At 43.8% G+C, this 16,489-nt stretch overlaps 1 protein-coding gene across 1 annotated transcript in view; it reads left to right on the forward strand.

The window, feature by feature from the left end:
* Nucleotides 1-16,489, forward strand: part of LOC118393618 (centrosomal protein of 120 kDa) — a 57,689-nt gene that overhangs the window by 15,296 nt on the left and 25,904 nt on the right. Inside the window, exons 11-17 of the mRNA XM_035786455.2 lie at nucleotides 4,215-4,418; nucleotides 4,584-4,680; nucleotides 5,030-5,191; nucleotides 5,292-5,381; nucleotides 5,594-5,686; nucleotides 8,373-8,534; nucleotides 10,250-10,372. Coding sequence (XP_035642348.1) covers nucleotides 4,215-4,418; nucleotides 4,584-4,680; nucleotides 5,030-5,191; nucleotides 5,292-5,381; nucleotides 5,594-5,686; nucleotides 8,373-8,534; nucleotides 10,250-10,372 — 931 coding nt within the window. The remainder of the gene's footprint in view (nucleotides 1-4,214; nucleotides 4,419-4,583; nucleotides 4,681-5,029; nucleotides 5,192-5,291; nucleotides 5,382-5,593; nucleotides 5,687-8,372; nucleotides 8,535-10,249; nucleotides 10,373-16,489) is intronic.

Genomic DNA, 16,489 nt, shown 5'->3' on the forward strand with positions numbered 1-16,489 from the left:
AGAGTATGGTGGTCTGCTTGAAACATTGGTATTACAGACTCAGTCAAGGAGTGTTTGAAAATGTCAGTGAAGACACTTGCCAGTTGGTCAGCACTTGCTCGGTGTACACGTCCTAGTAATCCGTCTGGCCTTGTGAATGTTGACCTGTTTAAAGGTCTTACATCGGCTTACACTCAGTCTTCCGGAAAAGCTGATGGACTCATGCAAGCTTCAATGTTACTTGCCTTGAAACAAGCATAGGAGTAATTTAGCTCGTCTGGTAGACTCGTGTCACTGGGTAGCTCGCAAGCCCTGCCACATCTGACGAGCGACCATTTTTCCATCTCGCTCATTCAATATCCAAGCGTGCTCGAAAGTAAATAGACTGGTAACCTATTTTACGTTTTGGGTTGGCTACAGTATTGCTGTTCGATAGGAGTGTGACATCAGCCTATTTGATCTCAGAGCCAAAACCAAGACAGGAGATAAACCTAATCATCTATTGATGAACATAGCATCGTCTCAGTCAAAAGGCTATAACCTATTATTGAACATGTAACTCCTGTAATGAAGCAGCTAATAAAGAGTTAAAGGAGAAAAAAAACTGAAACACTATTGTAAACGGCACACCTAATGCGAGCGGTTCCATATGTGACAGAGGTGAAAATCTCAAATGTAGAGGTAATCTAATAGCAACAATAATTGCCTCCAATTATTTTTGGATTTTGGCTAGGCTACTTTGAAGCAAGTTAAGACATTCCTCATTATGATAAATAAGATACTTTTCTTAATAAAGTCTATGTGGACACCTGCTTGTCAAACATCTGATTCCAAAATCATGGGCATTAATATGGAGTTGGTGCCCCCTTTGCTATAACAGCCTCCACTCATCTGGGAAGGCTTTTCACTACATGTTGGAATATTGCTGCAGGAACTTGCTTCCATTCAGCCACAAGCATTTGTGAGGTCAGGCACTGATGTTGGGCGATTTGGCCTGGCTCGCAGTCGGCGTTCCAATTCATCCCAAAGGTATTAGATGGGGGTTGAGGTCAGGGCTTTGTGCAGGCCAGTCAAGTTCTTCCACACTGATCTCGACAAACCATTTTTGCATGGACCTCACTTAGTGCACGGGGCATTGTCATGCTGAAACAGGAAAGGGCCGGGCGGCCCTAAACTTTTGCCACACAGGTGGAAGGACAGAATCCTGTAGGAAGCACAGAATCATTTAGAATGTCAATGTATGCGGTTGCGTTAATATTTCTCTTCACTGGAACTGAGAGGCCTAGCCTGAACCATGGAAAAACCCCAGACCATTATTCCTCCTCCACCGAACTTTACAGTTGCCACTATTTATTGGGGCAGATAGCGTTCTCCTGGCATCCGCCAAACCCAGATTTGCAGATCACCAGATGGTGAAGCGTGAGTCATCTCTCCAGAGAATGCGTTTCCACTGGTCCAATAGCGGCGAGATTTCCACTCCAGCCGTCGCTTGGCATTGCTCATAGTGATCTTAGGCTTGTGTGCGGTTGCTCGAGCCATGGAAACCCATTTCATGAAGCTCCCGACGAACAGTTCTTGTGCTGACGTTGCTTCCAGAGGCAGTTTGCATCTCGGTAATGAGTGTTGCAACCGAGGACAGGTGATAAAAAAAATATATATATGTTTTATGAGTTACAGCACACGGTGTCCCGTTCTGTGAGCTTGTGTGGCGTACCACTTCTCGGCTGAGCAGTTGTTGCTCCTACATGTCCTACACCTGGCAGCAACGGGTGTGGCAGAAATAGCAGGATTCACCATTTTGAAGGAGTGTTCACTTACTTTTGTATGATTAATTGATGAATTGTTAACCGTTAACATCCCTAGTTCGACTAGAAAATCACTTGTTTTTAACAGTCACTGTGAAATGTTTAAACGTTCCGATCAAATTTGCCATTTCGAAACTGTCATGGCCAAAGTTCCAACATTTCCAAATCATACAGCATTTTTGCTACCACAGAAGGTGAATGGAGGGTGTATTCCAGGTGGGGTTGTGGGGTTGCTTGTTCACAAGCACACGTGTCTATTATGGTTCTAATTTATAATTGAAAACATGCCTATATGTTGCCTGCGACAGATTAATGAATCCCAATCATTTGCTGCGCAAGCAAATCCTAGAATCTCCACCTGCACCAGAATTTTTAATTAAATGTAGTATGCACGGTTGATAATATGAGGCCCCAGTATTGGGAAACACTGGCTAGTTGATGGTTGTCTACTTGTTTCATTTTGGTTGTGTACAGATAAGACAACTCAAGGTTTCTTTTGATTTACAGTGCCTCCGGAAAGTACTCAGACCCCTTAACTTTTTCTGCAGTTTGTTACATTACAGCCTTATTCTAAAACGGATTAAATAAAATAAGCAGCAATCTACACACAATAACCCATAATGACAAAGCAAAACAGGTTTTTAGAAATTTTTGCAAATTTAAAAAGAAACTATCTTTATCTAAGTAAGAGTTCAGACCCTTTGCTATGAGACTCGAACTTGAGCTCAGGTGCATTCTGTTTCTATTGATCCTTGAGAGGTTTCTACAAACCTGGAGGTCCACCTGTGGTAAATTCAATTGATTGGACATGATTTGGAAAGGCACGCACTTCTTTTTATATAAGGTCCCACAGTTGACAGTTCATGTCAGAGCAAAAACCAAGCCATTAGGTTGGAGGAATTGTCCGTAGCGCTCCGAGACAGGATTGTGTTGAGGCACAGATCTGGGGAAGGGCACCAAAACATTTCTGCAGCATTGAAGGTCTCCAAGAACACAGTGGCCTCCATCATTCTTAAATGGAAATAGTTTGGAACCACAAGTCTCTCCCTAGAGCTGGCCGCCCGGCCAAACTGAGCAATCGGGGGAGAAGGGCCTTCAGGGAGGTGACCAAGAACCCGATGGTCACTCTGACAGAGCTCTAGAGTTCCTCTGGAGATTTGAGAACCTCCCAGAAGGACAACCATCTCTGCAGCACTCTACCAATTAGGCCTTTTATGGTAGGGTGCCCAGACAGTTCTCTTGGAGTTTGCCAAAAGGCACCTAAAGACTCTCAGACCATGACCTACAATATTCTCTGGTGTGATGACCTGAATGCCAAGTGTCACGTCTGGAGGAAACTTGGCACCATCACTACGGTGAAGGATTATGGTGGCAGCATCATGCTGTGGGGATGTTCTTCAGCGGCAGGCACTGGGCGTCTAGTCTGGATCGAGGCAAAGATGACTAGAGGAAAGTACAGAGAGATCCTTGATGAAAACCTGTTTCAGAGCGCTCAGACCTGAAAATAGTTGTGCAGCAACACTCTCCAACCAACCTGACAGAGCAGGAGAGGATCTGCAGTGAATAATGGGATGAACTCCCCAAATACAGTTGTGCCAAGGTTGTAGGTTTATATCCCAGAAGACTTGATGCTGTAATCGCCTCCAAAGGTGCATCAACAAAGTACTGACTAAAGGGTCTGAATACCGTAAATGTTTGTTTTTTAATTAAAAAAAAAAGTTTATTAAATTAGCACAAAAAAAATCTAACCGGTTTTGGTTTGTCATTATGGGGTATTGTTTGTAGGTTGGGGGGGTGTGATATTTAATACATTTCAGAATAAGGCTGTAACGTAACAAAATGTGGAAAAAGTCAAGGGGTCTGAATATTTTCCCAAGCCACTGTAAATACCCATTAATGTACACCTTTTTAAGAGGGATTTATCTATACAAAATCACATATGACTGAATAATCAGGCCACCATTCTGGTGTGTTCAGACAATCAGACTATGTATGGCCACAAGGAGAAGGGGTGAACTTGCCCCCAATTGCTGATCTTTGGTCAGTTTTCTCCACTAATGGCTGTTAGGATTGTGGGAGGCGAAGCTGATTCTAGATCTGTACCAAAGGGAAACTTCACCCTGGAGCCCACCAGAGATTCTAGTCCCACTGTGCTTGGGCGGCAGGTAGCCTGGCGGGTAGGGGTTGATGGGCCAATAGACGAAAGGTTGCTGGATTAAATCCCCGAGCTGCCCCTGAGAAAGGCAGTTAACCCACTGTTCTCCGGACTCCGATGACGTGGATGTCGATTTTAAGGCAGCCCTCTGCACACCTCTGATTCAGAGGGGTTGGGTTAAATGTGGACGACAGATTTCAGTTGAATGCATACAGATGTACAACTGACTAGGTATCCCCCTTTCCCCTGTTAATGGATTTTTCTCCTTGGTGTAGGGTGCCCCTAGTGGTGGAGGTGTGGAACAAAAATACCAGCTCCAGAGACATTCTCCTGGGCACGGCCAGCATACAGCTGTCCCACCTCCTGACTGCAGAGAAGAGCCGCTTCCTGGGCCCCATGGGCCAGCAGCACTGGAGGCAGACCTTCTCCGAGAGGATCCCAGTCATAAAGGCCCAAGGGATTTCAGCGGCAGGGACTGGGCATGCTACATATAGACTCTTGGAAGATATTATCATCAGTAGTAGTCATGTGTGGCTGCAGTTCTATGTATGCTTGCTAGATGGCACCCTTGACTGCCTCTTGACTGCTTGGTTGAGCTAATGTTAGTACGGTGTGAAACAACTTGCGTGTGTCTCCTTCCACAGGCCCAGTGAAAAGGTGGCTGAGCTGTGCTACGTCACAACCCTGGAGAACCTTGGTTTAGTCAAAGTCCAAGATATCGTCATGTCTGAGTCCTCCCAGGTACAATGTGGTACATGCTGTATGTTTGTACACAAGTTGATGCTTTTAGATTTGTGCACCACTAATACTGTAATTCACCATTTGAGCTGTAGTGAGAGACCAAGTAGAATGACCAGGGCACATTCATAAATCATCTTAGTGGGTGCTGTTCTAGGATCAGGTCTTCCCTGCCCATGTAATCAGATTCATTATAATTTTAAAAGGGCACTACTTCTACTTTGAGATACTTTGTCTATAGGGGACTGGTCAGGGCCCATATTTATAAAGTTGTCTCACAGTAGAAGGGCAGATCAGGATCTGTTTGGCCTTTTTAGATCATAGTAAATAACATGATCTTGTATTGTGACAGAATGGGTATTCTGTGGCACAAAAGACGGTGCCAGCTCTGCGACCAGCTCCTCCCAGCAGTGCAGACAGAGTCCCCACCGAGCCCCGCGAGACGCTGGAGTACAGGGCTGCCCTGGAGCTGGAGATGTGGAAGGAGATGCAGGAGGATCTCTTTGATGACCAGGTGGCTATACTGCAGTTAATGTGTTATTGTAGCAATTCCATTGATGCCTTTTTGTTTTGGTACAAACGTGTGTGTGTGTGTGCGCGCTCAACGTCCTCAGCTGAAGAAGAAAGAGCTGGGCCATATGCAGGCGTTGGCCGAGGAATGGAAGAAGAGGGATCGGGAGCGCGAGTCTCTGGTCAGAAAAAAGGTACACTGTAATGTATTATTCTAGGAGTAGGTTGACGTTGCCTCTAGATGCTGATCCTGGGTCAGTTTTGCATCCCCCTCCCAGTAATGGTTAAGGGTTTGATTGGGCAAGGGGAAGATGATCCTAGATCTGTACCTAGGGGAAACTTCACTCCGGAGCATTATACTACTTTTCTTATGGTGACAGATGTGCCTTGTGTGATGTGTTTCCAGGAGGTAGAGTACAACATCTTGGAGGAGCAGCTTCAGAAGATTCTGGCTGACCTGGAGAAGAGAGAGAAGCATCTAGGCCATGCAGAAATGGAGGTTGGTTTATTGAATATTTTTTTAAATGTAAACATTTCAAGGAGAGCGCAGGACGTAATGCACGGTATGTATATTCTTACAAATGTGAAACTGCACATGCGCTGGGTGCAATCTGACTGCCTAATTGGCACCCTGTAGTCACCTCACTGATGAAGCCGGTATCGATACACTTTAAATGACTGTATTCTACGTAGTGCAACTATCCCAGATATGTACAGATACAGATATGTAGAGAAGATAATGGAGCTATATATTTTTGACAATTAACAATTCCCAAAATATAAACTAATCAGTCCTTGACAATCTAAAATTCCCAAAATGTTGTGTGGAGCTCGGACCCAGCTCCGCTAGGGGGCGGAAGAGGACCCCTCAGTTTCATGTTCTTCTATAAAAATAGCAAAAAAGTTCAAATGATTGAGTGGCAGGTTGGCGAAAAATCTGTATCTCCCCTTCACTGTGTCAGCAAAATGGACAGATGTGTTGGTGGGCAATGGAAAGCCACCGGGGCAGTTAGGTATGACTCCTTTTGGGTTTCCATAAAAAGCAGGAAAAAAACAAGCTTCCCTTAGTGGTCATTCAGGCAATGTCTGAGAATGCGCTGTAGGACTTTTTATGTCTGACTCACTAGTTCTTAAAGAAACCAACAGTTGGCTGCCCTGTGTACTGGACAAACCGTGAAAAGGCTAATGGATCAAAGGTGGGCCGGACACCTCGCTACTGTGTCAGTGGTTGTTTAAAGTTGTGACAGCATTGTGAAGTTCCTCTGACATCGAATGCACAGGTTCGTACAACACAAAGTAAGACTTGAGGCTACAGGGCTGCTGAAGGCGGTGACCGAGCCAGGATTGAAGTTTGTAGCCACCATGGTGCACGGTATCCTCAGTCTTCTCGATCCTCCAAACAAATTACTCGAGGCAAAAGCAACGGATCTACACTGGCATCCGCAGTGCGTTGGAGTGCATCGAGAAGCTGAGGTGTGACAGAGTTCGAAGTCATTTGGGCATAGTGCAGTGCAAATGCTGTCATTGGTGAAATGTCAGAACGATTTAGCAAACACAACAGCCAACTGCTGGAGGACCTTTGTGCCCTTGACCCAGAGAGTCTGTCTAGATGTGAAACCATTCGCCTTTTGTTTACTGCGTTTGTTTGGTGTTAATTTTAAGTAGCCTAAATATAGATTGTGTCATTCCTTTATCAATCTGATATTTAGTTTACTAGGCCTACTACTTGGTACCGCTGTTTTGTTCTGTTCTGTTCGCATTTGTTCACATTAGCAGTTGTCTGTATTCTAAGCCAAACTGCAATTCAGTATTTTTGTTGGCTACTACTTTCAGCATTTAGTTTGCATTATTTTGGTAAGACAGCTGTGTGTACGGCTGCATTCACATAGGCTGTTTGTAATTGGGTAATTCACCTATCTATATTCATTACCAAAACAACCTTGCGCTGTCCGTTGTGCTGATACAGCGCAGCGGAGATGGGCTACAGATTTCGTGCCAACCTGTCACTTCTAAAGCACTCAATGATCTCGGAGTCTCAGCATTTGAACATTGTTTATTTTGGTACAGTGTGATATAAGCAGAATTCAATAAGTCCAATGCAGGAACCCCAAAAAATTGTGCCACCCTCGCTGATTTCAACTGCCCCATTAATCACTATCCTGGCGCCGAGCCTGATGGGGCTCCCATTTGATTTTGTTATGTTTGTCACTCGGCTAGCATAAGAGCACGGCATGAGCCATGGCAAAATGTGTAGCACTGCAGAAAAAATAATTATACATTATTCTATCTGTTTTGTCACATACACTGGATAGGAAACTAGCTTTAAAACTCCACATTTTCTCTCAGCCCCATGGCAAAATGTGTATAATTGCATGGAATTAGCCTCTTTATCTTGATTTATTTATGTTTTTTATTAATGTTTAGTATTTACATTTTTTACCCCTCTTTCTCCCTAATTTCGTGGTATCCAATTTGGTAGTTAGTCTTGTTTCATTGCTGCAACTCCCGTACGGACTCGGGAGAGGCGAAGGTCGAGAGCCGTGCGTCCTCTGAAACACAACCAAGCCGCACTGCTTCTTGACACAATGCCCACATAACCCGGAAGCCAGCCGCCACAATGTGACAGAGGAAACACATACACCTGGTGACCATGTCAGCGTGCACTGTGCCCGGCCCGCCACAGGAGTTGCTAGTGCGCTATACGACAAGGACATCCCTGCTGGCCAAACCCTCCCGTTAGACCACTGTGTCACTCAGGAGGCCTGGAATTAGCTTTGAAACATTTTCTCTGTGGCCAAGGGGGGAGGGGGGCCCTCAAATTGTTGGTCGGAGAGAATGCCATTGGCTACGCCCACTACCCCCTGTGAATGTTGCCACCGCTGCAAAAACAAATCCTCTGGAAATACTACATCAGGATAGAAATGATTCACCATAGGTTGAAGGTGATCACTCGGACAGCTGGTTATTATCTTGCCTTCTAAGGGATTGAATGGTCCTAAACCATACCAGGAAAATGGACACCATAACACCACACCATAACAGAACTCTCATTTACTTTTTTTGGGCAGTTTGGCAGTTACCTGTACATCCCAATAATACATTTCACTCTGCATACCTTTAGCGTTACGAGGGTGTGGATCCTTGCTCAAACCTGTTATTAACCCCATCACTGCTTGTGCTTTCAGATGCAGCGCTTGCAGAGAGAGATGCGGGCTGAGCACGAGTTAAGCATGTGCAAGCTGCAGGAGAGCGGCCGGCGGCTCCGCGAGGACTGCACTCACCAGGTGGATCTGGAGAGGTCAAGGGTCAGGCAGCTGGAGGAGGAGCGTGGCAGGCAGCAACAGCAGGTAGGCGTCAGGGCGCTGGACTGGGGAAGGAATGCTAGGCTGGCCCGCTCAATACCCACCTTGGGAGGAGATGAGGGTCCTGGGGTGACCATTGACCATGAGGTCAATGGGCCATGTCATCCCCCGGTGGACATTGTGAAATGGACAAAAAAAGAGAGAAGAAAGCAGCACGGATCAGACGGACACCGGGGTTTCAGACAGGCTTCTTGCCTCTTGCAGTTTCCGAGGATACCATCAATATCTGACCAGCCGTGACCATCCAACCCCGATCTGCTGTTCTCTCAGGCCTAACACACCCGATGCATTGCATGGTTCTGTAGTAGAACAGACCTGGTCTTTAGCATTTATTAAATACCTAATTATTTCCCCCCAGTCTCTCAATGACTTACCTGGTTAAATGAAGGCAAAATATGTATATTTATTTCATTACAGAATGAGAGGTGATAGCATGTTCAAGTTCTGGAAAATGTATCACATACTCCCCTGTTTGATTTCCATGTGTCACGAATGTGTTCTGCTCGATAGTAGATTGTCAAAATGATCAAAATAGCGGAAAGAGTTCAGCAGCAGCCATGTGTGTGAACTTATACATAATAAACCTTGAAGAGCAGGCTAAAGCAGGGATTCAAGCTGTGAAATTGGCTCAGTTTTTCTTCATTTTAAAATATTGAGTTTGATTTAGTCCAGATATAGTCCTTAGTGCTTTTTCAATGTTAAGGAGAGAAACCAGCCCCCCTGCTTGGTATGTAGGCTACAGTATGCAATGAGATGTCGGTTCTTTTCAGTCCCACTCCACCCCCCCAGTATGCTCTGGATATTTTACAGTGAACAAGAAAATGTGCATTATTTTCGCTAGAATCTCTCCCTTGTCCTCCTCACAGACAAACCCACTTACTGAAATAGTTGTCTGCCGTCTCATTTTCCCAGAAAATATCTGGACTCTCCGGCCATAACAAATCAAGCAAAGTAGGTTTCTGACATGCGGAAAGAAGGCAGTGCTGTGAAATCTGCTAGCCAGCCTGCCACGCTGCTCTATATCTTGTCTCCCCATGTCAGGAATGTGTAAACATACATTTGTCGTCCTCTGTCGGCACACACCAGAGCCCGTTTATCAGGCCTGGATATATCCACCCTGCCTTCCAGCACAGAATACCAGGCATTGTGTGTGGGGTTTGTTGCTCTTCCGCCTACCTTGTCTAAAAGACCGACAGGATAACATTGAGAACCGTACAATCTCAATTACTCTGGGGATTTAGATATCAGCAAACACCAGCTAGGCTCCTATGATTTTGAGGAATCTGGCACTTGTTTATTAGTCAGTGGAAGCATTGCATAGGACTCACGTCTATCAATGAAAGTTGTTACAGTATAATGTATTGTTCTCGTTTGTGGGTCGTGCTCCTAGCCAAGTCATGAGCTACTCTCCTGTTCTCCGTTTAGTCAGAGCAGTTGTAAGGTTGTTAAAATATAACACTGACAGTTAAGCCTTTGGGTGTTTAGTAAACTGAGCAATACATATTGTAGTCTCTTTATAACACACATTGTTGAGTTTTAAATTTAAATCACATTTCGAGATTGAGGTTGAGTTTTGTGGTAAGTTTTGCACTTTGCGCTATAAAAATGTTGCCCTATATGTGTAAAACATGACATAATTGGTAGTGATGAGGAATAATCATTTTCTGTTTCGCTCCTCATAGTAAGTTCTTCTGTTGTAGATGCTGGATGCAGAGAACAAATACAAGCTGTTGGAGAAGGAATACCAGCAGTTTCGGGAGCAGCAGAGCATTCGCCCTGAGATCAGACTACAGTCTGAGATCAACCTGCTCAGTCTGGAGAAGGTGAGCACATCAACTTCAACAATCAGCTTACATAACCCCAGTTCTCTGATATTATGAGTGACGTATTTCAGTGGGATTTCATTCCCATAACTCGAAGACACCAATCACAAGCGTCTGTTTGAGACAGATCTGAAGAGCAGCGACTATGGTGCGCCCTCACCCTGTATAAAGACGCCACTCTCCTGCTCACTGCCATATTTTTTTCAAACATGCTTCTTGCGATCAGGGAAGTGCGGTGAAATATTTCACTCATAATATCAGAGAACTGGGGTTGTGTAAATAACCTTGTTCTCTTTCAATTACCTGTTCTGTATTTCACGGTGGTAAACTCCGTATTGCAACATGCTCTCCAAAAGCCAGGATATCCCAACAGAGACCCTCAAAGGTCCCTAAACTGAGGGTGCACGCTCCGTAAAGGCACGGAAACGATGGCAAAGAAGACTTGTTTTGCGGGTACTATTTAGTGAAGCTGCCAGTTGAGGACTTCGAAGGCATCTGTTTCTCAAACTAGACACTCTAATGTACTTGTCCTCTTGCTCAGTTGTGCACCGGGGCCTCCCACTCCTCTTTCTATTCTGGTTAGAGCCAGTTTGCGCTGTTCTGTGAAGGGACTAGTACACAGAGTTGTACGAGATCTTCAGTTTCTTGGCAATTTCTCAAATGGAATAGCCTTCATTTTTCAGAACAAGAATTGACTGTTGAGTCTCAGAAGAAAGTTTTTTTGTTTTGTGCCTGTAATCGAACCCACAAATGCTGATGTTCCAGATACTCAACTAGTCTAAAGAAGGCCAGTTTTATTGCTTCTTTAATCAGGACAACAGTTTTCAGCTGTGCTAACATAATTGCAAAAGAGTTTTCTAATTATCAATTAGCCTTTTTAAAATGATACCTTTTGGATTAGCTAACACAACGTGCCATTGGAACACAGGAGTAATGGTTGCTGATAATGTGCCTCTGTATGCCTATGTAGATATTTCATTCAAATCTGCCGTTTCCAGCTACAATGGGTATTTACAACATTAACAATGTCTACACTGTATTTCGGATCAATTTGACGTTATTTTAATGGACAAAGAATGAGCTTTTCTTTCAAAAATAAGTGACCCCAAACTTTTGAACTGTAGAGTACATAGAATGAACAAATACGTCTGCTCATTTTTTGTAATTTTTCAATGGTTGCTTCAGGGCGCTCTACAAGCTGCTCATTGAACATCATTCAGCCCGTAAGTTACAACGTGAGAGAAAGTTGGCATGGTGGTTTGGCGGTGAGTAGCTTGCCAGCGACACTGTAGTTGAATAAGTAAATAATCAAAGTACACTTCACCAAGCAAGCAGTGGACCTGTTCATCACATGCACGCATAGCTAGCCAGTAATGTATTTAGCCTAGCTAGATAGCTATCAATTTGTACTTATATGCGGTCGCCAAAGTGAACACCTACGCATCCTTGACACAAAATATGCAATCTGCAAAAAAAGCAAGACAGTTGGTGAAGAGCTATCTTTCAGGCCATGTGCTTACATTCATGATGAGATGAGATTGTTTGTTAGCTAGCTAGCTAAATTAGAACGTGTGTGACTGAAATCAGTGCTGCAAACATTTTCCTGCATGGATGTTTTCAGTCATCAGCGCATGCCATTTGTAGCTGAAATATATAGAAAATACATTTTGTATTGAATAACACTGTAATTGATATTGATTTCAATAAGAAAACATTCTCGTAATGAACAGGTAGCGTGTGCTTGTCATAACAAGCTCTCATTGCCAGGTTGTCATAATGTTTCTTTACATGACTGTTTTACATTGACTGTAAGGCACTGTAGTGAATCTACTCCATACAAATGCTGACATCTAGTGGTGACATTATGGACTGCATGCTAATACATATTTTGTGAACTTGTCAACAGTGCCGTTTCAGATTTACTTTGAGACTAAGTTTCATTAATCTCATTCAACCCTTGTTTATTTGTGAGCTTGTGGTGCTTCAGCACAAACACTTCTGCATTCGTATCCACTGCCATAGATGAGTACAACTTAAAGATAAGCTTTAGAAGGTAAACCGAACAAGTTTTTTGTATTTACTTCCTTATTTATAGAGGATACAGTTTTTTTGTGGTTATAATTGTAATATTTAGTTAACAATGATTATTTCTAAATGATTATTTCTTAACACTAGAACCACTGGGCCTCTAGGGATCCTCCTTCAAGCTCACGAGCAGTCATTCTGATTGGAACGTTCTAACAGTGTAATTAACGCATTTCATGCAGTGCATTCGGAAAGTATTCAGACCCCTTGACTTTTCCCACATTTTGTTACATTACAATCTTATTCTAAAATGTATTAAATAGTTTTTTTCCCCCACTCAATTTACACACAGTACCCCATAATGACAAAGTAAAAACGGGTTTTTAGACATTTTTGCTAATATAAGAAAGAAAAATATAACGTTTACATAAATATTCAGACCCATTACTTAGTACTTTGTTGAAGCACTTTTGACAGAGATTAAAGCCTCAACTCCTCTTGGGTATGACGCTGCAAGCTTGGCACGCCTGAATTTTGGGAGTTTCTCCCGTTCTTCTCTGCAGATTCTCTCAAGCTCTGTCAGGTTGGATGGGGAGCGTTGCTGCATAGCTATTTTTATGTCTCTCCAGAGATGTTCCATCGAGTTCAAGTCCGGGCTTTGGCTGGGCCACTCAAGGACATTCAGAGACTCCTGCGTTGTCTTGGCTGTGTGCTTAGGGCTGGTCCTGTTGGAGGGGGAATCTTCGCCCCAGTCTGAGGTCCTGAGCGCTCTGGAGCAGGTTTTCATCAAGGATCTCTCTGTACTTTGCTCTGTTCATCTTTCCTTCGATCCTGACTAGTCTCCCAGTCCCTGCCGCTGAAAAACGTCCCCAAAGCATGATGCTGCCACCACCATGCTTCACCGGAGGGATGGTGCCAGGTTTCCTCCAGACGTGACAATTGGCATCCAGGCCAAAGAGTTCAATCTTGGTTTCGTCAGACCAATCTTTTTTCTCATGGTCAGTCTTTAGTTTTGGCAAACTCCAAGCGGGCTGTCATGTCTTCTGTCTGGCCACTCTACCATAAACTCCTAATTGATGGAGTGCTACAGAAATAGTTGTCCTTCTGGAAGGTTCTCTTATCTCCACAAAGGAACTCTAGAGCTCTGTCTGAGTGACCATCGTGTTCTTGGTCACCTCCCTGACCAATGCCTTTCTCCCCCGATTGCTCAGTTTGGCTGGGTGGCCAGGTCGATGGAAGAGTCTTTTGATTCCAAACTTCTTCATTAAAGAATGACTGAGGCCCCTGTGATCTCAGGGACCTTCAGTGCTGCATATATGTTTTGGTACCCCTTCCCAGTTCTGTGCCTCGACTCAATCCTGTCTCGGAGCTCTATGTATGTATGCATGTATCCATGTATGCATGTATCCATGTATCCATGTATGCATGTATCCATGTATCCATGTATCCATCCAATTAATTTAATTTACCACAGGTGGACTCCAGGTTTGTAGAAACCTCTCAAGGATGATCAATGGAAACATGATGACCTGAGCTCAAGATCGAGTCTGTAAGCAAAGGGTCTGAATACTTATGTAAATAAGATATTTTTCTGCTTTAAAAAAAATACATTTGCAAACATTTCTTAACCTGTTTTCGCTTTGTCGTCTATGGGGTATTGTGTGTAGATATCTGGGATTAAAAAAAAAAAAATCCATTTTAGAAGAAGGGTTTAACTAGGAACACACCGATATAACATTTTTGGCCGATACCAATGTTTTCCTTGCCAAAAAAAACCCGATACCGATAACTGATTATTTAGCTACAGCACACCTCTGGATAACTGCGAGCTAAGCTAATGCGTTTTGGCCTTGTGGTTATAGTGTTCTTTACAGTGCTCATCATTGCCAGGCATCAGCCGCAACAACTGATATCCTATCCAAACCGGACCTAGCTCAGCATGCAAATCCCCACATTCTTGTGTTTGCAGTTCTAAGATTGCAAGAACGGATTCTCGCCTTCTATGCATCATGTGCTTGGGACGAGGACCTCCAGTTTTGCAAGTTGCTAACGGAGGCGAATCTGACAGAGGCTCAAATGACTTTCTCTCTCGTTAGCTCTATGCGCATCCAAGCCACCCGCGGGAACAGTGGCTCTGCCCCCCATGACGAAGCCCAGCTGGTGCAGGGTCATGGATAGATGAGAGAAGCCTTCCCACTAGTGCAGCCCTTAATAAAACAACGGTTACCCGCAGTTCCAGCTTGCCTACAGTAAGCTAAGAGTTTGTGGGATAAGCTCCTTACTGGCTAACGGCGAGCTTGGACATGCACAAGATGGAAGGGGTGCGGTAGGATTATTTAATTTACTCTTTGAAGAGGTAGGGCTTCAGATGTTTTTGAAAGTTGGGCAGATGTCTCCTCTTCAGAGGGAACCTGGTTCCAACACTGGGGTGCCAGGACAGAGAAGAGCTTGGACAAGGCAGAGCGGGAGCTGCCCCCCCGTAGGAGTGGGAGGGCTAAGAGACCGGAAATCCACTCTCCTTCTGCAAAGGAATTGAATAATCAAGGATGATTAATACAGAGTTTAGCGGCAATACTGGAGGCTAGCTAATCTACTCCCTACACCAATAAAGCTAGCTAGCTAGCCAGCCAGCCACTGGTAACTATTAGCAGTATGGATAGTTTCTAATGTTGTTTTAAAGCATAAATAGTACCTGTAACAATGCTAGCTATCTAACATTCAGCTGTTTTTCTGATTTAAGTTATCTGATGGGTAAAGTTTAGGTAGTTAGTCTAGCTACCTGGCTTGCTAACTAAACAACAGCTGTAACGACCTAGCTGTAATGTTTACAAGGTTCTCCACTAGCTGGCTACTAGGTGACCAATATAACAGTTGGCCCTAAAGCTTTTTGTAGAGAGCCAAGGAAAGGAACTATTTCCTGTATCAGTGATGGACACTAGCTAGAATGTGGACCAATACTTGTATAGCAATACAGTTAGCTACTAATACAATACTTATTGCACTCTGTTTTGACGAGCTGGTTAGAAAAAGGCTGTCAAATCATAAATCATCAACTACCAAATGCATTGCCTATCAATAAACATCTGACAATGGATACATACACTACACACTTGTTGAACATCCCATTCACCTAACACATCCCGTTGAACTATTGTTTAGAGCCTGTATGTAAGCATTTCACTGTACGGTCTACACCTGTTGTATTCAGCTCACATGACAAATTAACTTTGATTTGACTTGTTCTCAAAAGCCATTGAAATGGCAGCAGCGGTATGAGAACCAGCACATTCTTGCTCAAACAATGTGGCTTTCCTTAGTGTGAAATCCTCGTCGACCCACTGTGCTGTCACTCGGCATGCTGGTCTAAATGTCAGTTGTGAAGCTAATGGCAGTGACGCCCATAGCAAGTAGCTCATGGATGTGTGTTTCACCAATACTGTGCAACTCCGGTAGGGAAACAACTGGGAAGAAAGTAAAAATAAACGCACATACTTGGTAGTGTGTGCCGGGCTCGAGGTGCTGCTTGACCAGTCGGCGAAAGCCAACATCATCCACGACAGAGAACTGTTGATTGTCAAGGGCAATGAATTCTATTATCTTAGCGCTAATGGATTTCATCTTTGAGTTGTCTTGCTGAAATTGTCTTACTCTTTCAAATCACTGCTCGATTTGAACTTGTTAAGTTGTTGGAATTGCGCACCTAGTTTTTTTCTGCTTTTGTTCAAAGTATTCCATGAATGTCTGGGGGTGATGCACTTTCAAATGAGTAATTTGGTTTGTGGTATTGAACGATTTCACTTTCTCCCATCGGGAAATAATAGCAGCAGAAACATTTCATATGGCCTTTTTGTTATCTTCCTTTTGAGACTTAAAAATAGATCCACACAGCAGGCATTGTGGGCTAGGTTAGGAATGCTGTTTTCGTGGCGTCATTGCGACACGTACCTACGTTAAATAGCTATGCACGTCAGCTTTGACATTGTGCAAAACCATCAGCGTTAAACTAGACATTGGGCCAATGCCGATGTTGGCATTTTTAGCTAATATAGTACGATACTCGTGCTTACCATTTTATATTGTGCATCCCTAGCT

Source organism: Oncorhynchus keta, chromosome 14 (assembly GCF_023373465.1).
Source record: "Oncorhynchus keta strain PuntledgeMale-10-30-2019 chromosome 14, Oket_V2, whole genome shotgun sequence".
NCBI lineage: Eukaryota > Metazoa > Chordata > Actinopteri > Salmoniformes > Salmonidae > Oncorhynchus > Oncorhynchus keta.